The sequence below is a fragment of the Copadichromis virginalis genome, linkage group LG13 (assembly GCF_057382275.1).
Source record: "Copadichromis virginalis isolate Kocher_CV1m ecotype Utaka linkage group LG13, C_Virginalis_male_GT1.1, whole genome shotgun sequence".
NCBI classification, from domain to species: Eukaryota; Metazoa; Chordata; class Actinopteri; order Cichliformes; family Cichlidae; genus Copadichromis; species Copadichromis virginalis.
The window spans coordinates 31,903,564-31,930,175 of record NC_140630.1 but is presented as its reverse complement, the minus strand read 5'-3'; the positions used below and the strand labels follow the sequence as shown (position 1 = coordinate 31,930,175).

The following is a 26,612-nucleotide window of genomic DNA, read 5'->3' as shown; positions in this document are numbered from 1 at the left end:
CGGGATGAGCAGCACTCGTTTGATTGCCATGAGAGGAGAGTGAAAAGAAAGGGGGGAAAAAAGATGAGAAGGAGAAAAGCTTCAACTGTGGGAGAGAGAATACACAAACTGACATGCATGAACAATGAAATGGAGAAGAGGTGAGGATGTTGGTGCACCATGTGAGGCCTCCTGAAAGCAAAGGCCTGTCGCAGCATAATAAGTAAGGGGTGATTCAGACGTTAGCTGAGTGAGCTTTAACTATAAATCTATGAAAGGTTTTGAGGCTAATCTTAAAATTAGAGATTGGGTTTGGCTCCCAACCCTAAACAGCCAGCTGGTTCCACAGGAGCGAAGCAGCTTTAGCCTCTGCTTGTCATTCCGGCTTAGGATACTGAAAAAGCAAGTCATGGTCATTAGGGGCTTTATATTCAAGAAGATGGATTTGAAATCTAAGGGGATCCAATAAAGAGAGGTTAATAAAAGATAACTCTTTTTCTAGTTCCCGTCGATACTCCTTTTGCTCAAGTTAGAGTTTTTCAAGCACTGTACTTATTTTGCTGGTATAGTAGAAGGTGGTGATCATTTCAAGTGTCTCAGAACCAGCTCGTTCGCTTTTTGGTTTCATTGTAGGGCACTAGAAACATAAACAGACCTACACCTGCCAATATAAACACTCTCAACTGCCCCTCCAATTACAATAGGCTTTTGTGAACACAGGCAAACTCGCAAGGTGAAAACACTAGCAGCTAACAGCAGTGATAGTTGTAATGTTGAAAGGTGCATTAGCACTAAAGGTAGCAGTCATTTAGTGATGTTAGTTAACAAGTGTTATGAGATCTAATTAGTGCTGAAGTAGACCAGATAAGAGTCCTCTTTCAGGTCTTCACTCTGATTCCACTTAATTGAAAATGTATCCTCTACAGTGTTCAGGGTTTTTCATGTATGTGGCTCCTTCTAGGAAGAAGAATGCGGGAGATGCTCAAAGCATGTTTGTAGGTTAACTGCAACGGAAAACGATTTATTACAGTAAAGTTTCCAGCATTTAAAAGAAGTAATCATTTGTTAACTTCCCGGAGACATGGGGGAAAAAAATAGAAGTAGTGTAAACAATTTTAATCTGTTTCATTTCTTTTCCCGTTTCCTTCAGCGCATTTTGCTCCCTACAAACCCGTGGACATCATGCTCAAACCTTTGCTGTTCGAGGTTCCCAGCATCACCACAGATTCTGTGTTTGTGGGCCGAGATGGGCTCTTTCAGCATCTGGAAGATGTCCTGAAGGCCGGCGAGTCCACAGAGAACCACGGTGCTGTGGTGGTGGGCAGCGTGGGGTATGGGAAGACGGCCATCATCTCCCGACTTGTGGCGCTGAGCTGCCATGGAGGACGCATGCGTCAGATCGCCTCCAACAGTCCCAGCGCCTCCCCGAAAAGTAATTAGTTTTAGTATTTGCCTTTGGATGTGAGCACTACATTAACTGCTCGTGTTTAGCTAATGTTATTATAATTTCATTTCAACATTAGCTTGCAAAGTGTGGGAGGGAAGTAATTATATATTCGTTGGCAATATAAAATCAAGTTGACTAATATTACATTTACCTTACAAAAGAATGCCCTCACACACAACTAATGTTATTAATGCTAGCATATACATATATAGAGAGATGTTAGTTTATATTAATGTAATAACTTTATATATTGGTGACCATGTGCATGTCTTCCAGCTGGCCCAGGACAAAGCACAGAACTTCCTCTCAGCTAGCCTCCACAGCCCACTCCACCATCCAGTGCTGCCAACACACTGAGGACCAGCAGTTGCCCAGGAACTCCCGAGATGCAGCGGCACAGGGAGGAGGCTGTCAAACGCCTGGCTGCAAAGGTGCGCCTTTCAACATCTAAGAGAGCTCACAGTAACAAAGAAGCAGGAATCAAAGAAGCTGAAAAAAGATTGCACTAGTTATGGTGGTGTTTACTCAGGGAAAAAATGTTTGGTGTGTGCACTGGATCAAAAAAAGTAATTTTAACAATTTTCAACAGTGAGTAGATTATTTTTTGTTTTTGATGGATGGATTTGTTGTTTCTTCCTTTCTTTTTAAAAAAAAAAAAAAAAAAAAAAAGGAAAAAGAAGGAAAATCGACCAAAAAGCATCTCAGGTTTTACCAAGTACTTCTACAACAGCTTCAGTCTGACTTCTGAAAACTCCTCTTTAATAGTGACCACAGATAATTGTGATATATTCTGTTGAATGATGCATAAAATTATACATAACAATAAGGGTAGGTTGCAGTTTACTAGTCAGTGATTAGAACCTCCTCAGGGAGCAACAACCCACAGCGAGCCCTGTCAGCCATGACCTGAGAGCACAGAATGTAAACACACACCAACGTCAAACAGAGCCAGCTTCATCAATATTAGACGTCATTTAGGAATTTACAAACATCAACACACGTTTCAAATAGCAACACCATTTATCTAGGCGGCTATCAGTTATACCGACATGTATGGCACTACTACTGCTTAATTACTGGTTGGTATCCGTTCCTGTGTCAACTTCAAATAGGTGCTTAAATATATTGTAAGGCCGCCTGTTCACGTGTTGAACTGGGATGTTTGAACATGATAAGGATCCTCAAAATTCCATGAAGCGGAGCAACACTGACTACTGAGGACAGTGCTTACTTTTTTGACAGATGAATATTCCATCTGTTGATTTTTCTGGCGTTACAAGGATCGCAAAATAAAGTCTAAATACTGCCTCTCTGGGAAGTTTACGTGTCAGCGCTGTTGAGCAGAAGATTAAGTGTTTTCTTGTATAAGCTTGTCAACATTTTTCACAAGATATAAAGTACTGCACGGTAACAGCTTTACATGTGTTCTGTTACTCCCCCACACCGTCAGTAACATTGTTAACCACTTGTCTGTGACCGAAACCCCCCCCCCAAACATGCATACCAGACACTGAGCATATTTCTGCACATCTTTCTCTTTCAGACTTGTGAAGTGGACAGACAAGTCCTCGATGTTTCACTTTAAAATGTTCCTCTCTCGATGCACGCCGACTAAGCAGTGTGCGGTTTTTGCCTATGACTCTTTTATTTTAGTTTTGGAATTGTTCGCTCTGTTTCCACTGAAATTTCTCTGTCGATTTTTCACTCCCGCATCTTTACTCGCACCACCTCTTCTTGTGTTGCTGAGGGTTCAGTCACATAGCAGGTGCACGTTCACTACATTTTGGAAATACTGCTTGCTAAAAGCACCATTTGATGACTTTGGCACTGCTATTGCCTTGTAGCAGGTCTAATAAAGATGATTGGGGGCCACCGGGATTCAGAGAAGATTTGTGATCCACTGTTGTAGTCAGTTGAGTTTGAATAGTGCTGTGATGGTAGGTTGTAAGGTAATTTAATAGGTGGCAGCTTTGTGAAGGACTTTCTCAGTGGATGTGACGTCTCCTACTGATTCTGCTGCGTTTAATGGTACTGATTACAACCTGTTGTCCTTCTAACACCTTTAGAATTTAATACTCTTATCCTGTCAGGGAGGCCTCCTAATTAGTGACCCTGTCAAAGGGGACAGTTCATGCACCAGACAGCTAGGGTAATGCAGTGAGCTTCATGTAAATGTCTGTGAAACTCAAGCAGTATCTCTTGAGCCAATTATGGTGAAAAGTGTTTCCAATAGGCGCCTTCACAGGGGCTCTGTTCCTGTGATGTGTGATGCAACGCTGAGCAGCTTCTGTCAGATTCTGCCAGTGCTTTTTTAATCATTGATTTAAAAGTGGTCTCATAACAGGAGCACTGAGGCTACTACCCTTTCTGCTTTATTCTTATTATCGAGACGTGCCTTTAGGTAACATTTCTGAAAATGCATTTATTGTTTTGCCAGCAGATGAGCTACCGAGGTTTGACTGCAGAGCCTTGCATCATCGTGTGTCGAGATTCGTATTGCTCATTGATGAGGCGGTAGTCTGCGTGACTTGTATGCTAAATTAAATCATCACTGCAGTAGGGGGCTTATTAAGAGTTGTGTTCATGCACACAGCAGGTTACTTGACTTTGTACAATAATAGGCATTCAATATATCAGTTTCCCTCTTTGTTATGTCACATTTGTGATGAAGCTCAAAAAACGCGTGACGCAAAAATGACAGAAAGGAGTGTTCGGACTTCTCTCAGACGTTTGCTGCTTTTAGGGTAAAGCATAACATCAGAGAAAAATTCTGGTGGTCGTGATTTTTGACAGTTTCTGGAGAAGATGTGAATCAGTGGTTGTGTTATTGTTTCAGTTGGTCCATCTTCTGACTGGATGTCACATGTTTTCCTTACTAAAGATGGGTTATATACATCCAGGGAGTTCAGCTATAATTTTTAAAATCTTACCTCCCTCTTTTCTAATTTGCGCTAGCTTTAATTGTGCCTTTATTGGCATGTGAGTTATATGTTATTATTTGAAAAAGAAAGAACCATAAATATGCATTTAGATCTGTGCTGTGGGGAGAAGTTTGGGTCCAAAACATTTATTGATGCTAAATGTTAAAAAAAAAAGTCTCATATCTTGAGGCTTTAGTCATTTTTCTAGAAGCTGGTCATCGGTTTTCTGTGGAGAACTAAACAGCAACAGCTGAGGTTGAGCCGTCAGAGGAACCGATCACCTGCTCCTCCTCCTGTGGGCCTGGAAGTGTGTCAGCTCCTCCAGGTTGGACTGTAATTAGTACAGTCATCTTCCTTCTTCTCCACCTCTGTCCCTACATTTTCCTTTTAAATCAGACCTCCTTTGAATGCTGCGGAAACCTGCTCAGGTACAGAAGATTCTACCTTTAGATATCCACCTGGGATCTACTCACTTCTTTTTATAGCTTTTCATCCGTTGCCCAATCTCTTCATCATCCCTTCTGTGTGAAATAATGAAAGGATAAAATCATGTCTTTGACATTGTAGAGATAATATGTAGTTTTATGGAGGCTTGTTGGTATCAAAAGCCTCACTTACTTACTTTGTCATGGTAGTTTTTCAGTCACCAGAGATGTTGGTGTTTGTAAACGCTTTAAAGTTATCAAATGTACCCATCAGTCAGTGAATCATATTTTTAATTCTTCCTGATTCTCAAAAAGCAATGGCTTCACTCGCGTTTGTTCTCGTTCCTTTTGTCTTCCAGGTGGTGGCTTATCATTATTGCCAGGCAGATAACACGTACACTTGCTTGGTCCCAGAATTTGTGCACAGCATCGCAGCCCTTCTGTGCAGAGCTCATCAACTGAGTGCGTACCGGGAGCTGTTGTTGAAAGAGCCCCACCTCCAGAGCATGCTCAGTCTGCGCTCCTGTGTCCAATACCCCATGGCTGCTTTCCGGAGAGGAGTCCTGGAACCGTTGGCCAACCTTCGGAAAGGTAAAACACTGTAGTTGTATATTGCACTATTTCATTTTCATCGTGTATGAGACCACTAATCTCATTTCATAGTATTTTAATATTTAGTTTATTTGTAAATGTCTTTGCAGAGCGAAGGATTCCAGAGGAAGATTACATAATCTTAATAGACGGGCTGAATGAAGCGGAGTTCCACAAACCAGACTATGGAGACACCATTGCATCCTTCATCACAAAAATCATTGCCAAGTTCCCCTCCTGGCTAAAACTGGTTGTCACTGTTCGAATCAACTTGGTGGTAAGAAAGAACTTATAAAGCATGGCTCTGAGTTCACTCAGATGACAAAATATTCACTGTTATAATCACCTCGAGTCAGAATTACAGATGTCACATTATACTGGTGATGAGTTTTAGTTTTAAAAAGTTTATCACTCTTTCTTCCCTCTCGGTAACTACTCTGCTTATCCGCACACTTTACGGCTGATTAAAGTAACTACTGCTAATGGCATTCACTCTTCTGTTGCTGCAGCTGCTTCTCTCACACACTCAGAGACTCGCTTCCCACAATGAACTCACACAGGTGCAGTTTGGCTGTTACACTGTTGAGTGAAGTACTGGATACAGGCAAGCTGTTAAGGGCTTGATTCTTAACTTAATTACCAGTTTCGTGTCTGCTCTTATCCTCTACTATCTGCTTTCCAAGCGCTCTGAGCTGAAGCTTATCAAAAAGTTTGAACACTCAAGACTTCTGTTGTTATATTTTTTTATACAAATTGAATGAAATTTGCACAGGCTGGTTTAACTAAGCATCTTTAACTAAGTGCTTTTACAGTCTTACCTTTTAATATATTTTAATGTTATTAGTGCTAGTTTTCACTTACTTAATATACTGTATTTTTCGGACCATAAGGCACACCGGATTATAAGGCGCATTAAGCGAAACAAAACAGTCAGATAAGTCAACTCATTTTTCTTGCTTCCTCCAATCCACATTGATTCATAAATGCTGAATTCTCTTGCAGCTGCTCTATTCCCATGTTGTTGCAGCATATTAATGACTAACCTTTGTATTGTGGATGGATTACCTCAGTTGTTCTCCTGATTGAAGTTTGGTCCGTTTACAGCATCCCGCCATGCGATTGCATTTGTCCCTAACCCTCGGGAACCCTCACATTAACTTTTATGAGTGAAAAAAAGTTAGCCTTCATCCTCTAGCTTCACTGTGTTTATGTTATGCTAACATAGCTGTGTCGCTAGCATATCATTTTATACCAGCTAGCCAAGCTTCAGTAACCCTATAAATGTCACTGCTGTTTAGTTTTCTGTCTTCATTTATGTCGAAAGGGACGGCAGAGCTGTACATTTAAATTTTTTCAGAAATCTCTTAGTCATGTATATCATGTTTAGGTGGAACTAGTGAGCTAACTTCTAACTCCGTTAAATTTAATAAATTTTGTTTTCATGGATGCTTGGATGTTGAACTTAATAGTTACACCTGATAAAGCATCAACGCTGTCGATTTTTGAGAAAATTAAAGGATTTTAAGTGCGGCTTATAGTGCAGAAAAAAAAAGTATGCCGGTTGTAGCCAACAGTCCTCCTGCACTTACAGTTCACACTGGCCCTGTTTCCCAATCCATAAAACACTGTAAAACACATTTATTGATTTGTTGACCAGAACATTTCATATCCTAAATCGGAAAATCTAACACTGTGGCAACCCTAGAAAAGAAATGAATCAAAATTCTCTCATTTTAACAAATGTCTAGCTGGACATGCCGTCACCTCTCTAGGCACTCACTCACTGTCACCAGACCCTGCACATTTTTACATTTTGACAAGTGTTTCCTGAGCTGCTCCCGCTTGTTATTCTACTCTTTACAGAGTCAGGCATATCCAGCAACATTCAGGAAAGAATTGAGACACATGACCTGCAGGGCAGGAGAGAGATGAGTCAGTCACTTTGAGCTGACACTAGGTTGACCAGTTCCAGAAATGCTATGGACTTGGATTAAATTCACGCTGCTGACAACTGAGGCTTTGACACTACTGATGAACTACATGAAAACTTATTTTCCTTGCTGGGGGAAAAAAGAAAGCACTGAGCCTTGGATAATAATGTGGTTTTTGATTGACATCTGGAATTTGAGTTATTATTGCTCAGTCAGAAGCCAGGGTCGAGTGTTGTCCATCAGTGTGGGCTGTACTATATAGTGAATTCAGCCTAGCTATTAAGAATTCAGGCAAGGCCCTGTCAGTGTGGTGAATCAATATATTGTAGCGCTGATATTTTGTATTCACCTCTTATGCTCTTCTATTAATGCATTAGAATTGGTTTTTTGACGTGGAAAGATGTTCCAGGTGACTGCACTTAAAGTAATACATTTCGACTACACTGCAACATCCATCCATCCATCCATCCATAAGCAGAAGACTGCAACATATGTGTTGTAATGTCTTCTGACAAAGTGAAACAGTGTTTAATGAGAGGGAGTTACTGTTTGTGTGAATTTGCTAGGGTGACGTTTTTAGCCACCTGGAGGCTGGCAAAGCAAGAACAGCAACAACAACAAGGTTGCAGTCGGTTATCGGAGATGTGTTTTTGTTGTCCGTGTGGTAGATTTCATAGTAACAACTGTGCTGGAAAGGAAACGTGTGGTTTAAGGCATATGTAACAGTAGCTGTTTTTTTTATAACCTCTGTTAGTGAATCCTGTGCACATGCTGGTCTGTGGCAAAGGATAGCACATTGTTAACCATGCCATATGTGTCTTTTACTTTCTTGTAATCATATTTTTCTTGTTATATTTCTGTTTTGTTCACATTCCCACTGTAACCACTTAGCAGTTGTCTGCAGTAATGAATCGAATGGCACTGTTGTTTTAATGGGAGCTATATGACGACTTCGCATGTGAAAACCTCGGAGTCGGTTTGACAATGTTTTTGTAAATCAGGCTCCTATGATGTTCAGTAAGTTCCCTTTAAGTGCAATGGAAAGGCTGTTAGTCACTGACTGAAAATGTCTAATTTTCCAAAAATGTAACAGAAGTCAGTTAAATAGTTTTTAAGAGAGTTGGCAGTCTTTTGCAGAAAAACCCTGTATGTCCTCTCTTTTTATTGTTTATTTTTTTTTGGGGGGGGGGGGGCTACGAGTCCACATATTTGGGTAAGATGCAGGAAATGGTTGCAAAATCACAAAGAAATTCCAAAATTAAATTCTCTATGTCCGGTGGGACGTGATGAGAAATATTACAAAAGCAGAATTCAAAATGAAAACAATGAACAAACAGGGCTGCGTACAACCACATGCCATGACACATAACGACAGCACAATGCTTAATAACAGAATTAATGATAAACTGAAGATATTCTACGATAACTGGACCATGCACAGCATTCAAAATAAAATAAATAGAGAAATAAATACAGTAAATAAAGAAAATGTATATAAAATGTTGTTTGGACATGATGGTTGTCAGTCCTGCTCCATGCAATAGACTATAATGACCATACACTTGCATTACTCAAAGGTTCTTGAAACTGAAATATGAGCTAATGATGATGGTTCCTACTTCCTTCAAAAGTTTTTAGAGCAAGTTCCTACAAAAGATCAAAAGCACAAACTGTACGCTCCATGCTGTATTCTCATACCGTTTCCCCTAACATTAAAGCTCTGGACACAGCAGTCAGCAGCATTGCCATTCAGTGCAGACAGTGGTTACATTTGGCTTTGTAAGTTATCTGAACCATTTGGCCATCATTAATATGCAAAAGCCATCGGTAAACCTGCGTCTGTGTGTGTATGGCTTTGCTATCTAAGCTTTCGGCTACAAGTTCAGAAACTCTGCAGCTTAGTGTTTGTATAAGCTGCAATTTAGCTTGAAATTGGAAGCACTAAATGATCGACTTTAAAGCATTATCACTTCATACTTGTAATATTATGCGTGTACATTTGTACTTGTCGCTTGTACTCAGGTGTCTCTTGCAAAAAACCCCTCAGTGAATAAATAAAGCTTATCTGCTTTACTGCCCGACTAACTCGGGGCATAGCAAAAATGAATCATGGAAGAATAATCAAGATAGCATTGTTAAGACAAGAAAATATGAAGGCATGAAATGTTTCTTATTTGCAGACAGAATCAGAGTTGTGCATAGAGATGAAATTGTCACGCTATTGTTTTGTGCTTTGAACAGACAAATAGCATCTCACCTCGGAGGAAGGGTTCAATATATTGGCCCTTGCCTGCTAGACTAATATCTGGACAATCTCTGAGGTGTTGTTTGCACCCCCTCCCCCCAATCTTGTGGATTGTGTTCGGTATGTTTTATTGAGCGTGTGCATACATGTGCTTGTGTGTGTTTGTCTGTTTGCGCTGCCTTCTCATGATGAGGGAGAGGAAAAATGTTATCTTGCGGAGGCAATGTTTCTCTAGCCTCAGACAGGCAGAGGATTGGAGGATTAAGGTGCATTGATTTCTCCAACCCCTGGGACACAGATTGAAATGTGAGCCCTAGTTCAGACCTCTGCTTGCCCGCTAGCTACCATCCCATCCATTTGCGTCCAGTGTCACCTCGGTCACCAGGAAATTGTCTCACTGCTGCTCGAGTTCGGCGCCAGCGTGGATGTTGTTTCAGAAAACGGCATGAGCCCCCTCTGCTTCTCAGCTGCTGCAGGACACTTGGGACAAGTCATGCTGCTCTGTAAAAAGGAGGCTAAGGTGAGGACTTTTCATATTGTGACTACTTGACAACTCTACTGATGTAGTTTTCTTGTGATCATAGACATTTGGTTTCATTTGGCCATCTTTCTGGATTTCTGGCTTTTTCATATGCAGGGTTTGTATGGGTGCTTGAAATCATTAAAAAAGGCTTGAATTTAAATATTGTCTTTTCAAGGTTTGAATAGTGCTTGAATTTTAGATGTGGTGCTTAAACGTGGTTGAAACCATATTTCATTCAACACAAATAACTGAATGAGTCACAAAGTGTGAAAGCAAAATTTCTCCATCTGGTCTGCCTTGCACCTCTGCGTGCCAGTCTGTTTCAATGTGTGACCCCGCCCTCCCCCTGGGGATGAGTGCACTAACTTGACGTTGCTGTTTTAATGAGTGTTTGATGGAAAACGACACTGGTGGAATTTGCACTCTGAGTCACATGACAGGTGAGTCCTAGTAAATAATTTTCGAGTATGTGTACATAACACATGCTAATTTTAAAACTATTATTATTATTTTGCTAGCTATCAAACGTGCTGGAGAAATGCACTGAGTGTGATAGTACAGTAGTTGGTTATGGCATGGTGATTTATGGTATATGCTGTAAACATAGCTAACATTACTTAGCAGTAGCAGTAATGTGAGTTACTTCACTCAAGTAAAAGCTTTAAACGTTAGTCTGATACTTAACTAGCCAACTTGAGGCTTAAGGGAATAGTGGTAATAAGAGGGACTGATCCATATGGGCACAGAGAATAGCCACTTTTTGTGGTACTGAAGTTCCCGGGCTTTCATTCAAAATCTGTTTATCGTGAGCACCCACCCATTAAACATAAAAATTATAAATAGCTTCAAGCTATTTCAAGCTATTGATGCCTGTGGGCACTATCAGCCACTGAGACAACAGACAAATTTTAGTGTTTTAATGAATGAATATTTCATACATTAAGGCTGCCTGTTTATTTAAGAGAGGTGAACAATACATTATAATTATACATAATAATATCACAGATGATAGACTAAATAAATAGATTTTACTTAGATGCTTGTTCATTCTTAAAGTCTTATATGTTGAATTGAACTGAATGTCATCTGTTCAAAGGCTCTCCCAGTCAGTGCTGTTCTCCATGCCTGTCTTACTGTACATGATGTTATTAGCACAAACACTTTAAAAGTTACTGTGACTCAAACATAGAAAAAATGATTTTTTATTTCCCTCACCTAATTTTTAAAAGTATTTTATAGCATATAACACGTTTGAAAATATGCTTTGGTTCACATTTAACTCCAGAAAATCATAAATCAAAATATGGATATTACCTGTCCACAGATTCATGGTGCAGTAACTGCTCTTTTAACTGTCTGGTGTCTTTGCTCTTTGTTTGGTGTTTGTAGACATGGTTTACATGAGTTTTTAGCTGAGATTCAGAGGTTTCTGTGGGCACTACTCATGTCAGCACTTATATTTCTGACCTCGTGTTATAATCGATTAAACGTGGTCTCCTCTCTTTTGCCCCCATTTTTGATGTTGTGGGTGCAAATGATCAGGCGTGACATTCTCATAATAAATCAGATAAAATACTGCAAAGAATTAATCCTGCATTTGTGTGATTGAAATGTGTGTGCAGTGACACTGTTTAAAGATTTGGCCTAAATAATTCTGGAGTGAATGAGCCTAAACATGATGACCGGACTAGTGACACCATATCACCTGTGACACTCACACACGCACGTATGACTTTGCCAGTTTCAGCTGAAACAATTTCAGTGTTTCAAACCATGTTCCAGAGTTTTTAGTTCACCGTTCATGAGGTTTCAAGAAGAAAATGAAAGACAGATCTGAATGTTTGAAAGTGTTTTGGAAAAACTCTGTAAAGATTAGATGAACAATACTCAAAGGATAAATTCAACTGTTTTATTTTGTTAGATAAGTTGAAAAAAAGTTAAACAAGCAAGTAAATAACGAAACAAGGTTAAATGAAGTAAGAGCAAAAAGTTAACAAGTAAATAACGAAACAAGGTTAAATGAGGTAAGAGCAAAAAGTTAACAAGTAAATAACGAAACAAGGTTAAATGAGGTAAGAGCAAAAGGTTAACAAGTAAATAACGAAACAAGGTTAAATGAGGTAAGAGCAAAAAGTTAACAAGTAAATAAAGAAACAAGGTTAAATGAAGTAAGAGCAAAAAGTTAACAAGTAAATAACGAAACAAGGTTAAATGAAGTAAGAGCAAAAAGTTAACAAGTAAATAACGAAACAAGGTTAAATGAGGTAAGAGCAAAAAGTTAACAAGTAAATAACGAAACAAGGTTAAATGAAGTAAGAGCAAAAAGTTAACAAGTAAATAACGAAACAAGGTTAAATGAGGTAAGAAGAACATAAAACTTTTTTGTATGCAGATGATATTTTACTGATCTCAACTAACCCAGAACAGGCCGTTCCTGCAATTTCCTCAATTATTGATTCTTTCTCTGTAATCTCTGGATACACTATAAATTGGTCTAAGTCTGAAGCTATGCCTATTTCTAAATTGTGTCCGCCTGTTATGAGGAGTTCATGGCATTTTAAGTGGATGCCCGAGGGTCTGACTTATTTGGGGATTAAATTGACCCCTGGTTTAGACAACATAATGAAAGTAAATATTTCCCCAGTGATTCAAAAAATCCGTTCGCTGTTGCAGAATTGGGTTAAAATAAATCTGTCCCTTTTGGGCAGAATTAATTTGGTGAAGATGATTATTGCCCCTAAACTTCAGTACTTTCTTCACATGTTACCGATAGCAGTCCCACATAATTTGCTAAAGCTTTATAATACATGTGTAGAGGGTTTTGTGTGGGCAGGTAAAAAGCCATTGTTTAATCGGTCTAAATTATATGCTGCTAAAGAGAGTGGTGGGTTGGCATTGTCTAAGATGGTCTGGTATCATTATGCTTTCTCCCTCTCTCAGTTAGTTAAGATACATAATTCCTCTACTGATAAGCCATCATGGGTTGGGATTGAGGAAAGTCTTGTGGCCCCTTCGTCTTTAGAGGCCTTCCTTACTCAGAAGGGAAGGCCAGTACCGTTTAAAGATCCAGTACTGTCTTTCATGCAAGAGACCTGGCTTAGAGCTCACCAATATACCAACAGCAGCCCTTATCTCACCGCTAGAGCCTCTATTTGGTATAATAAGAAAGTATTAATAGGTAAGAAACCGGTCTGGTGGGAGGCCTGGGCTAGGACAGGTATTAATCAGATGGGGGACCTATTTGGGCAGACTGGCATGAAATCGTTTGCAGAAATCAGACGAGAATTCAATTTGGATCCAAGGGAAATTTGGAGGTTTTTTCAAATAAGACATTGTATTAAAGCCATTTTGAAAAATAATCTAGACCCTCCATCTAGTGTTCAGAAGATGTTTGCAACCCCTGACAATAACAGAATCAGGGCATCTAAATTTTATGGGAGCTTCAGAGAGGCACACGCTCCCAGTTTGGGGGGACTGAGGCGGTGTTGGGAGAAAGATCTGGGTATCCAGATCTCAGAGGACAGTTGGAAGATGCTGATCTCATCATGGTATGTTTGCTCACCTGAAACACAGTCTCAACTTATCCAGTACAAGTTGCTTCACAGAAACTATTGGACACCCAGTAAATTAGTCAGGTTGAAGCTCGCAGATAAGGACATTTGTTGGAAATGTCAGCAGGAAGTCGGGACTCTAGTTCATATGTTGTATACATGTCGGAAAAATGATTATTTGTGGGATGGGATCATCAACTTGGTGAATGATATTTTTAAACTTAATCTTTCTAAATCTCCAGCTATATGCGTCCTGGGCCTACTACCTGACGATAACATTCTCTCAAAAAAACAGAGATTGTGGATGCGTCTGGCTTTTATAACTGGTTGCAGGGTAATTCTTAGGCATTGGAAGTCATCCAGCCCCTGTTCTTTCAAGGAATGGACCGAACAAATGTCTAGGATGGCATCATATGAACGGGTTATGTATAGAATGAAGGGAAGAGAAGATATTTTTGAGCAGGTCTGGGGTCCCTTTTTGCGGTACATTGACAATGTCTCTTAGACATTATGATAAATGGTCTCTTAGAGGGATATTTCATGTGTCATTGGTATTTTGGTTGTTGTCTTTTTTTTTTTTTTTTTTTTTTTTTTTTTTTTTTTGCACCAGGGGGTTTTACCCTTATTCGTTTTTGTTTTTGCTGATGTTTTCCAGGAGGCGGTGTATTATTTTGTTTCTCCTGGGTTTTATTTATTTTATTTATTTATTTATTTATGTAATTTTTTTTTTTTTTTTTTTTTTTTTTTGTTTGTTAGTGTGTTGTTTGTTTGCTTGTCTTAGTTTGTTTGTTTGTTTAGAAATGGACAGAGAACTGACAGTATGATTATTGCAGTTGTATATTTATTTATTAATGTTTCTGTCCATCCAAAAATATTAAAAAAAAAACAAAAAAAAAACAAGTAAATAACGAAACAAGGTTAAATGAAGTAAGAGCAAAAAGTTAACAAGTAAATAAAGAAACAAGGTTAAATGAAGTAAGAGCAAAAAGTTAACAAGTAAATAACGAAACAAGGTTAAATGAAGTAAGAGCAAAAAGTTAACAAGTAAATAACGAAACAAGGTTAAATGAGGTAAGAGCAAAAAGTTAACAAGTAAATAACGAAACAAGGTTAAATGAGGTAAGAGCAAAAAGTTAACAAGTAAATAACGAAACAAGGTAAAACGAAGTAAGAGCAAAAAGTTAACAAGTAAATAACGAAACAAGGTTAAATGAGGTAAGTTCAAAAAGTTAACAAGTAAATAACGAAACAAGGTAGAGGAGAGAAAACCCCAACAATCCCCTCTGAGCAAGCACTAGGCGACAGTGGGGAGGAAAAACTGCCTTTAAACGGGCAGAAACCTCCGGCAGAACCAGGCTCAGGAGGGGGCAGTCAACTGCCGGGACTGGTTGGGGGGGTGAACAGAGGTGGAGCAAGACGAGGCTACATCAGTTGAAGAAGCAGTATTGTCCCTCTACCGGAAAAAGCTGAAGAATCTTTTCTTCTTTTTCATGGACTTTTCCACGAGCGCCTTTTTGTCCAGGATGAGGGTTCTCAACTCATCGATGGTTTCTGTGTTTTGCCTCTCTAGTTTCTTGCATGTTTGTTCCACCTGTTCTAATGTTGCTTGTGTTTCTTCAAGCTTTTCTTTGAGGTCTTTGGATGTTGCCTCCTGTGTCAGCTTTGCCTTCTGCAGGTCTGCATTTCTCACTTGATCTTCTTTGTGCAGGCCTTCTAGCTGCTCATTTCTTTTCTGGATATCGCGGAGCGTACACTGCAGGTCCTCATGCGTTTTGTCTTGTTTTTGCTTTTGGGCCTGCATTTCTGTGTTTTCCCGCTTCAAGTTGTTGAATTCCAACAATATCCCCTTAATGAGCTCTGAGTTGTTTTTGGCCATGTGATCAATCTTTTTCTGCATGTGTGAGCATCGTTTTTCTAGTGTTTCCTTTTCTCCCTCCAGCTCACTTGTTTTGACCTTCAGTTCATCACAGAATCCTTGCAACTTTTGATTTTTACTCTCAAAGTCCTTGATAATGCACTTTTCTTCTGGCAGTCTTTCTTTCTGTTGCTCTCTCTCTTGAAGGAGGTCTTTATTTTGGACCAATGTTTGTTCCAACTCTGCCTTCACCATTCTGTACTTTTCCTGCATGCCTTGGAGCTCGCGCTGCAGGTCTTTTTGCTTTGTGTCCTGTTGTTCCTTCTGTTGGAGGACTTCTTTATTTTTTTCTTCAGCTTCATCAAGCTTTCTTTGGAGCAGGTGATTCATTTGGTCCATGTATTGCAGATCCCACTCCATTTGATCAATCGTCGCTTTCCTGCCTTGAAGCTGCTCGGACATTTCTTTAACTTCAGCGCTCTTTTTCTTGTTTTCTTTGATGAGGGATACAATCTGCTCTCTGGCTTGAGCAAACTTGATCCCCCAGCCCTCATTAATAATGTTGATGTCGGGCTGGCGCTGTAGTGTTTCTTCCAGGTGTTTGTTTTGTGCTTCCATCTGTAAGCACTTCTTCTCCAGGTGACGTTTTTCTTCTTCAATTTGTCGAATTTTGTTCTGGAGATGGTTGTTTTCATTCCTACTCTCCTGTAATGCCCTTTGGATGGATAAGAGGCCATTTGGAGAAATTGGCCGGCCACGCGTGGAAGGAGAGGCGGCGAAATCTTTTTGTCTCGGTTGCCGTAATCTTGGATACATGTTGGCGTTTGTATCCGATGACTCTGAGAGGTTTCCAAATTTTTCTGTAGTCAACGTTTGAAGGCTGCAAACACAAAGGCTGCGAAGAAACGAACTGAAAATTGCTGTTTCTCACCCCTATTTATAGAAAAACTTCAAAGGATCCTTGTGACATCCTTGTGACATCATCACTCCTAAGCCAATCAGATTGTCACATGACATTTTGGAATGTGGAATGGGGATATGTTTTTTTTTAAACAGTTTTCAAATGTAACTTAATATTTAAGTGTTTCTTACTTGACCCGCTTAGTCGATTAAAAAGTTAATTGCCACGAACACCCCTAATGTTATATAACAGACCACAGAAAAAAGACAGGTTTTTTTCTACGTGACAGAGCTATAATAAATGTTTTGTTTTTTTAATTATCCTACTTTTTCTAAAAGGGAACATTATTTAAAGAATATGTATTTAATTAAAAACTCTGTATTCATCTAAAGGGTATACCAAGAAGGGTGAGCTTCCTGCTTGAAAAGGAAATGACCAAAATAAATGTATTTCTCTGCAATTACAAACTCTGTGTAAACAGTCTTGGTGTCAAAATAAAGCTAACACTGGTGAGATGTCATCAGAGCTGTAAATATTACTGCAGATGTTACTATGTCAAAGTTACTGTGACTCAAACATAGAAAAAATGATTTTTTATTTCCCTCACCTAATTTTTAAAAGTATTTTATAGCATATAACACGTTTGAAAATATGCTTTGGTTCACATTTAACTCCAGAAAATCATAAATCAAAATAGGGATATTACCTGTCCACAGATTCATGGTGCAGTAACTGCTCTTTTAACTGTCTGGTGTCTTTGCTTTGTTTGGTGTTTGTAGACATGGTTTACATGAGTTTTTAGCTGAGATTCAGAGGTTTCTGTGGACACTACTCATGTCAGCACTTATATTTCTGACCTCGTGTTATAATCGATTAAACGTGGTCTCCTCTCTTTTGCCCCCATTTTTGATGTTGTGGGTGCAAATGATCAGGCGTGACATTCTCATAATAAATCAGATAAAATACTGCAAAGAATTAATCCTGCATTTGTGTGATTGAAATGTGTGTGCAGTGACACTGTTTTAAAGATTTGGCCTAAATAATTCTGGAGTGAATGAGCCTAAACATGATGACCGGACTAATGACACCATATCACCTGTGACACTCACACACGCACGTATGACTTTGCCAGTTTCAGCTGAAACAATTTCAGTGTTTCAAACCATGTTCCAGAGTTTTTAGTTCACCGTTCATGAGGTTTCAAGAAGAAAATGAAAGACAGATCTGAATGTTTGAAAGTGTTTTGGAAAAACTCTGTAAAGATTAGATGAACAATACTCAAAGGATAAATTCAACTGTTTTATTTTGTTAGATAAGTTGAAAAAAAAGTTAAACAAGCAAGTAAATAACGAAACAAGGTTAAATGAAGTAAGAGCAAAAAGTTAACAAGTAAATAACGAAACAAGGTTAAATGAGGTAAGAGCAAAAAGTTAACAAGTAAATAACGAAACAAGGTTAAATGAGGTAAGAGCAAAAAGTTAACAAGTAAATAAAGAAACAAGGTTAAATGAAGTAAGAGCAAAAAGTTAACAAGTAAATAACGAAACAAGGTTAAATGAGGTAAGAGCAAAAAGTTAACAAGTAAATAACGAAACAAGGTTAAATGAGGTAAGAGCAAAAAGTTAACAAGTAAATAACGAAACAAGGTTAAATGAGGTAAGAGCAAAAAGTTAACAAGTAAATAAAGAAACAAGGTTAAATGAGGTAAGAGCAAAAAGTTAACAAGTAAATAACGAAACAAGGTTAAATGAGGTAAGAGCAAAAAGTTAACAAGTAAATAACGAAACAAGGTTAAATGAGGTAAGAGCAAAAAGTTAACAAGTAAATAACGAAACAAGGTTAAATGAGGTAAGAGCAAAAAGTTAACAAGTAAATAACGAAACAAGGTAGAGGAGAGAAAACCCCAACAATCCCCTCTGAGCAAGCACTAGGCGACAGTGGGGAGGAAAAACTGCCTTTAAACGGGCAGAAACCTCCGGCAGAACCAGGCTCAGGAGGGGGCAGTCAACTGCCGGGACTGGTTGGGGGGGTGAACAGAGGTGGAGCAATAGTGATGGGATTTCCGGCTCTTTTTAGAGATCCGGCTCTTTCGGTTCGGCTCACTAAAAAGAGCCGGCTCTTTCGGCTCCGAACCGGCTCTTCAGGTTGTTTTGTTGCTTTAATTAATTTATTATTAACAATAATATAAAATTATGCACAAAAGGAATTACTAACGTAAAAAGTGGTTTTATTTATATATGTTTATATATAAATATATGCAGTGGCCCCTAGAGACAAAACACGTACAAACTCCAAAACACATTTCTAGCATGAACTGAACTTCCAAAGCAGAGCTACTAGATCACTTAAATTACACAATTGAAAGCATGTGTGTATTGTTTGTGTATTTATACACAGGCACTCATATATATATTCAAATAATTTTAAAAAAAAGTTCATTTACCTGTTATTACCACACATCAAATCCGGTCGTTGGTACTTGCTGGCTTGTGTAGCCACAAGATAACAAAGGCTCAACACTGCGCCCAGCATCCTGGAGCACTTCTGTTGTCTTTTGTACGTGTTTTGAGTTTTTATGTGCTTCTGAGTTTTTATATGCTTCTGAGTTTTTACGTGCTTCGGAGTTTGTACGTGTTTTTACGTGTTTTGGAGTTTTTACGTGTTTTGGAGTTTGTACGTGTTTTTACGTGTTTTGGAGTTTGTACATGCTTCAGAGTTCGTACGTGATTTGAAGTTTTTATGTGCTTTGTCTCTAGGGGCCACCGTAAATATACTTTTATTTATTCACTCCACATAAAATGTAATAAATAAATCATATAATACAAAAATCAACTATTCACATTTCAAGTTTTAACTATTTAAATTTTCAGCTTTTTCCTTTCACAAATTTAAAGTGAAAAGAACACAAAACACTGCAAACCACAACACAATTAAATATAAATTATAATATGAAAACTAAAAGAACATGCATATTCTCTGTCATATGGACCTGCATGAATAAACTTTCTCAATCCTTTATCATCTGCAACCGAAAATAGTTGTGGATGATTACTATACCTTTCTAATGTTGTTGTCCCTGCCTCTCTTTCTCTCTCTCTGGCTCTGTTCCTGTGCTACTGAGTGTAACTACCGCCCCTCCCCCCTCTGCCCAGCGTAAAGCACAAGGCTCGCGTGCAGAGTGAAGCGGAAAAAAAGTGCGAGAGAGAGGCTGAGAGAAAAAAAAAAAAAACCCACGTGACGGCTCGCGATAAGGAGCCGGCTCGCGTCGTTCACGTCAAAGAGCCGGCTCTAAGAGCCATTTCGTTCGCGAACGACCCATCACTATGGAGCAAGACGAGGCTACATCAGTTGAAGAAGCAGTATTGTCCCTCTACCGGAAAAAGCTGAAGAATCTTTTCTTCTTTTTCATGGACTTTTCCACGAGCGCCTTTTTGTCCAGGATGAGGGTTCTCAACTCATCGATGGTTTCTGTGTTTTGCCTCTCTAGTTTCTTGCATGTTTGTTCCACCTGTTCTAATGTTGCTTGTGTTTCTTCAAGCTTTTCTTTGAGGTCTTTGGATGTTGCCTCCTGTGTCAGCTTTGCCTTCTGCAGGTCTGCATTTCTCACTTGATCTTCTTTGTGCAGGCCTTCTAGCTGCTCATTTCTTTTCTGGATATCGCGGAGCGTACACTGCAGGTCCTCATGCGTTTTGTCTTGTTTTTGCTTTTGGGCCTGCATTTCTGTGTTTTCCCGCTTCAAGTTGTTGAATTCCAACAATATCCCCTTAATGAGCTCTGAGTTGTTTTTGGCCATGTGATCAATCTTTTTCTGCATGTGTGAGCATCGTTTTTCTAGTGTTTCCTTTTCTCCCTCCAGCTCACTTGTTTTGACCTTCAGTTCATCACAGAATCCTTGCAACTTTTGATTTTTACTCTCAAAGTCCTTGATAATGCACTTTTCTTCTGGCAGTCTTTCTTTCTGTTGCTCTCTCTCTTGAAGGAGGTCTTTATTTTGGACCAATGTTTGTTCCAACTCTGCCTTCACCATTCTGTACTTTTCCTGCATGCCTCACAGCAGAGGGATAACGACGGCTATTCAACATCGTTACACGACACATTCGAGCTGCATGACGCAGACAAAGTGACTAAATCATCTTTTTGTGGTTTATTGTCTTTAAAGCAGCAGACAAAGCTGATGGCAGAAGATGTCAGAGAAGAACTTCAGGCCGTGGACTGAAAAGGTATTTTTTTCTTGTTATCAAAAGACATTTGGAGTGACAGCTTCTACAACTGGTTGTGCTAAAGTAAAGCTTACAGTCTAAGAAATCACAGTGTTGATATTCAGCACAAAGAGAAAAGCTCACTTGTTTGAAATTATTTACAATCATAGTTTTATAAATTCTGACTGTAAACATCTTTTACAGCTTTGATATTGTTTGACACTCGATATCAGGTGATAGGGTTTAATTTAAAGGTTTCTGTGTCCCAATGAGCCATTTACACTGACCAGTGTCAGTTTAACTGTAACACATTCATTCAGAGTTAGAAGCTCTACTTATGGAGAAACTTTCTAAGTCTAACAGGGGACAGGTACTCCTGCCCAAGTAACATGATATAACCCCACATACAGCCCAGCCATAAAATGAACCAAGTCATTTAATTCAAGACAGCATGGGACCAAATGCATGTAACCAGCCTGCACCCAGCTGACATTTCTTCCTCCTGAATTAAATGAATGAATGAAGGTCATGCTAGGCGGTTGCTATGGTGGTTGCTGTGGACTTGGCTGGACCGCGTCCGATTCCTGTTATTAGCTGTCCGCCGTAGGAAGGCTGCGTTCCATTTACAAGTAGTGACAGTCTGTCGTAACTCGAACTCAAACCCCGCTTTCTTTAATTATAGGCCTTTTATAGCCGTTCATGACACGCACACACATAAAGCACGTTGCCTCACCATGAGAATGCAAGTTTACCTAACCTAACCTTAAAGTATCTGACATAGGATAGAAAAATGAAGCAACCAGAGATTTAATGATGAAGACTCTGGGTTCTGTAGTTCGCGTTTTACAGTCCTGAATGACTCTTTGCATATGATTTATTGAAGAGTAGTTTAGAATGCACTTTATATTTAGACTGTTGCTGTTTCATTTTTTTACATTGTTGCCGTGTTATGTCATGAATAAGGTTCACCTGCTGGGGGTTTGATGGATCAGCTGGACAATACAGTCAAAGACAGACTTCATTCATCATATGCAAGAATCCTAGTTGGATTTTTGTTGTCACTCATGTTTTTGAACCAAATATTGAAAACAATTCTAATTATTCAACACTAATTGTTTTATCCTATTGTAAAGTGTCCTTGGGTGACTTGAAAGGCGCTCATAAATAAAATTTATTATTATTATTATTATAATTCTGACAGACTGGATACCTGGTCAGGTCTACATTACCTTGTACTCAAGCATCCCAGGACAGAGCCCTGCCCCACCATGAGCCTGGGTGGATACGTGGTTATTAATATAAAAGGACCAATACTGAATATGAATATTTCATGAAAATTGAATTATAATATGAATTAGTAATAAGGGTTTCTCTGCGCCCTTATCTACCCCATACTCAAAGAGCTGCGGGCAGAGAGGGTGACAGGAGAGGATGGCACTGAAGAGAAGATGCTCGGTTTCTGGAGTCTCCTGGTCCTGTCAGTAGGATGCATCTGCTGTGTCTTCTCGTGGATGCTCACCTACCTTGACTCGTTCCAGCCTGGTATGGATTCCCAACACTGCGGACAGTGGCCCACGTCAGAGACGTTTAATATTGATTACATATGTCTGAATTGCTAACCCTAACCCAACAGACCACAATGCCCTGGACTGTCAGTATTATTACATGCTGTGAACATCCTTGATCACAGTTTATGTTGTAAAAGAGAAGGAATATTGAAAAAAAGATCAACATTGTGATATTATTTCTTCCAAACTGACCAGAAACATGCTTGTCAGACTCTCACAGCAAAGGATCAGACTCACTGTGCATGACAGCTCAGGCCAATGATGTCTGTTAGATTGTCAGTTGTTTAGTGCTTCTGTACAGTTAGGGTCACGTCTCTATTTCAGAATAATTAATATGCGGAAAACACTAAAAGTTGATTGTCTTCCAATATTCTAGCATAATTAAAAAACTTTGACTTTGTAAGTACATATTATTAGTCCTAATGCCAGCATGATTCTTCATAACTCCTGCTTTGAAATACTGAACTTTAAAATTTACCTGATGAAAGATCATTTACAGTGGCACTCTGTCAGGATCATTCTGACTGTAAGATCACTGTATTAATCTGAATCCTTCTGAAATGTGCTGTGAATGAATGCTGATGCAACTCACTGTGGGAAAGCTGTTAATAAAATGAATCTCACATGCAACACATTCACAGAGGAAGAGGACACAAAGGGAGGACATGCAGAGGCTGTGTTAAAGTCAGAAATCCAAATCTTTAGCCAAAAACAGGCAGCGGTTACAAACAGGAAGACAAGCAGTCCATCAAACAGTCCACAGGGTCAAACATACAGAGAATTCAAACAGCAGTAAAAAAATAACTGGACACTGAAAAACATAAAGCAATGTGAGACGCAATAAAAGGAAGCAGCGCAATATATTCACTGAATTATCATCAATTACAAAAGAGAAAAACGACGATTTCTAACGATTATTTTCTTAAATGCAGTTAGAGTGGCTGGTAAAGATGGAAACATACAGAATGTAAACTGTGTGAGTTTGTGAACTTTGTTAGTAACAAATGAGGTAAAAACCCAAAACAGACAAAACACAGAAAGAGGCTCTCAGTATTCATTAATTATTAGAAAGAAAAATTCTGGTCGTGGATTTTTACAGTCTTAGTTCCGCTCGCTGTCATCATTATAATCATCATGATCAATGGCGAGGTCCTGAGGTGGGCGGGGCTGTCTCTGGTAATGTCACCATGAAGGAACAGCATCTGGCACGTGTTGGTGAAACATCCCAGTACACTGGTGTAGTTTCCTCTCCAGCTGTTTGACATGTGACACTTGAACATTAAGGGGAAGAAGAAGAAACAGTGTTAGGTCAGGTGACCACATGGTTTCTAAAGTAACTGACAGGAAGTAACCAGGCCATTAGAAATGGGTGGCATGTGTTTAGAGTTACTGGAGTTGGGTAACTCTACTTACCAAAAGCAGCAGCACACAGATGAAGGATCAGATGCTGAATGTTGCAGGAACATGCTCACATGTGCGGTGGTCATTCAGTGCTGCTCCGGCAGGTTAGACAGTCCAAGACTGATATACTGCCCATCTGAGAGTTTGAAAACACACATGCAAAGATTTATTTTGTGTTACAGTCAAAGTTGGATGTTCATTTTTGTCCTTTAAAAATGTTTGTGTATTTGAAAGCACTAACGTTTAAGGATGACTTGGATCGTCTCCTTTAAAGGGGAGACAAGTGTATCCACTGATCTACGTCACTTTACCTGGATGATGACTCCTCTCCCCCTCACTCAGAAACACTCCTAATATAACCAAGCAAATAAATAATATTGAAGATTTACTTACATCATTACAAAAACAGGAAAAACATCTCCCTTTGATTCCATTTCTCCATTCCTGCTGAACATCAGGCAACAAATATCTCAATAAATCACAGCAAAATGTAAAGCACATGTTTTCTCTGCTTTGTCTGACCTCTGCAGAGCCTCTGTCAAGAAAAACATATCTGTAAGCATAAAACAAATATACATTTCATAACACGCCACTGGACAAACCTCGGTCAGTTGATTTCCTCTGTGCAGTGCAGACGAACATCAGTCAGCAAGTCAAGGTGGTGAGATGGACTGGTGTCCTTTGTGACTCTGCTGGTTCTTCTGAGGAAATACCACCGTCTCTCCACACCGTCACCATCTGTGAGCACAAACTGCTGCTCTGCCAGCATGTAGGAATCACATATCACACACACAGGGGTGAAGAAACATTAGAGCTCAACTTTGGATACTTTAGATCTAAACAGATCAAACTAGCTCTTAGCTTCAACAATCAGTGAACAGACAAACAATGATACCATACTGATTCTGTATGAATACAATATGGTATTTTCAATACAGGTGTCAAATTAATTTACTAAAACTAATACAGATATATGTGTTTTTTTTTTTGATAAATTCGTTTGCTAAATTATAAGAATTTTTTTTTTCCTTTAACAATTGCAACTGAAAGAAATTAAATATTGAACAAAAATATATTGTCACATTCTGAGCATGCTCAGCACGCTGACAGACTTGAAGTTGCTACAGATTTTAAGAAGTGATAATTATAGGGAAGAAACTTCTCTTTTTCATCTGTTTAATCAAACATTTGATGCCTTAGATGTCTCAGTCTATAGCGTTCTGCAATTGAAGCTTGGATTTGGCTGCAGATTTGGCCCCTGTACATCCTTCTCAACATGTGGGTACCATTTAATCCCACTTCTTCCTGAGCTTTGCTTCATCACAAGACCAAAGGTGGCATCCCGTGTCAGTCTTATCATCATCCAGAAGAAACATTTGAAGAAACATCATGGAGAAGAAACATTTACGCGCCTCCTGGTTTTGTTTTCTGATCCTGCGAAAAGACTGAGGACAACAAAGCCCAGAGAACACGAGATACACAACATCCAACATTCAGACTCAATGAAGAGCACCAGGTTGGTTCAGTTATAGTAGATATGAGCATACTTCACATTACTGGGTATGAATAATAATGAGGAGGCAAACTTTGAAGATGCAGAGCATGATGTCCCATCATCAGACTGTAAACAAACATCCACCAGGCTTCTTTGTTGCCAAAATTGATGATTCTCCTATGAGGGATCAGTAGCGTGTATTAACCTGTGGTATAAGCAGCAGTCACTGAAATATTACTGTTTCAGATAAGAAATCTAGCACATAAAAGCCAGGGTGGGAGGGATCTCTGCAAACTGACTTACCTCTGCAAGTGTGAAGCTCAACAAAAATCTGACTCTCCAGTCACAGACAAACAAAAACCTCCAGCTGGGAGATAGAAAACGCTGTCTGGGTCCTGCTGGATGTTGCTGGTCAGAGTCCACACATTAGCAGAGTGCTTCTTGGTCCCACTGACCCATATGGACAGTGACTGTGGAGAACTGTTCTGGAAAACAGAGAAGAGAATTAAAATAACAAAAAACCAAACAGGATTTCCACAAAGACTCTCTTGGAATCAGCAATCAAAAAAATCACTGGTTCATATTTCAATTAAATATGAACAGGTTCCTTAAATGTTCAGATCTGATTTAATTTAATTTCCTTCACACAGCACATTCGTCCAGGCTGACAGGTAAACATAGAATTAATCTCAGGTAACATGACTCATAGTAGAGATTCAGTAAGAAAGATTGCAGGCTCTAATATTATTACCACACAATCCAAGGACACACCAACAGCTCAGATTTGTAGAACTATTTAAACAAATGTCTTCTGAATATTCAATTCATGTTCACAGTGGGAGGGTGGGGGGGGGGTCGTGGAATTTTTAAAATAAAGTCTGCAACACAGAAAGAGCTGTGATCAAGCTATTTATTACTGCGCCAACACACATCAAACATCACAGTTCACAGTCAGCGCTGCCACAGAAGTGGTGCTCCTACTCATTTATGCATTCCAAGGAAGAGGGAGGAAGTTACGAACTGATCCTACCACACTTCACGTGTCTCGCTATGAAACCTAACGGATCAATGGTTATGCTGTTTGGTGCCCTTGGCCTTATCAGCACTTGTAAAGGGAGTTGTTTTCTCAAACTGCTGACGCTGAAGTAAGTTCATCTAGTTTTAGAAACTTTCACTGAACAGTAACAGTGTCACAACTAAGCACATGCATAAGCACTTAAATACTTTAAATGAGAATAACAGAAAATTTCTTTTACAGAGGCTAGAGCCTGTCCCAGTAGTCATAGGTAGAGCACACCTGGACAGGTCACCAGTCTGTCAGAGGACTAACACAGAGACAGACATCAGAGTAACAAATCTATTTAAAATTAATGTAAGTTTGCTGCAGCTGTATGTATTAACATGTGTTTCTGTGCTCACAGTCCACCTCTCAGGAACCTGCAGTTCACTTTTAGTCTACTTTAAACAGACCTCACAAAAGGCTGATGTGGCTGGATCAGTAGTCTGATTTAAGTACGATACCTTTGGCCAGGGATTAATCTGGTGCATCGCTTCACTGCAGTCTTACGTATTTTCCCCAC

The 26,612-nt window shown here is 39.2% G+C and overlaps 2 protein-coding genes across 2 annotated transcripts; one reads left to right on the top strand and one right to left on the bottom strand.

Moving 5' to 3' along the window:
• Window positions 1–1,745: 1,745 nt before the first annotated feature.
• LOC146695979 (protein TANC1-like) lies at window positions 1,746–23,117 on the top strand. The gene is made up of 5 exons (XM_085478480.1): window positions 1,746–1,857; window positions 5,132–5,363; window positions 5,474–5,640; window positions 20,529–20,589; window positions 21,970–23,117. The coding sequence occupies exons 1-4, from the start codon at window positions 1,813–1,815 to the stop codon at window positions 20,583–20,585; spliced, it is 501 nt and encodes a 166-aa protein (XP_085334606.1). The 5' UTR covers window positions 1,746–1,812; the 3' UTR covers window positions 20,586–20,589; window positions 21,970–23,117.
• Window positions 14,745–16,461, bottom strand: LOC146695980 (uncharacterized). The gene has a single exon (XM_085478479.1). The coding sequence runs from the start codon at window positions 16,282–16,284 to the stop codon at window positions 15,067–15,069; it is 1,218 nt and encodes a 405-aa protein (XP_085334605.1). The 5' UTR covers window positions 16,285–16,461; the 3' UTR covers window positions 14,745–15,066.
• Window positions 23,118–26,612: the final 3,495 nt, after the last annotated feature.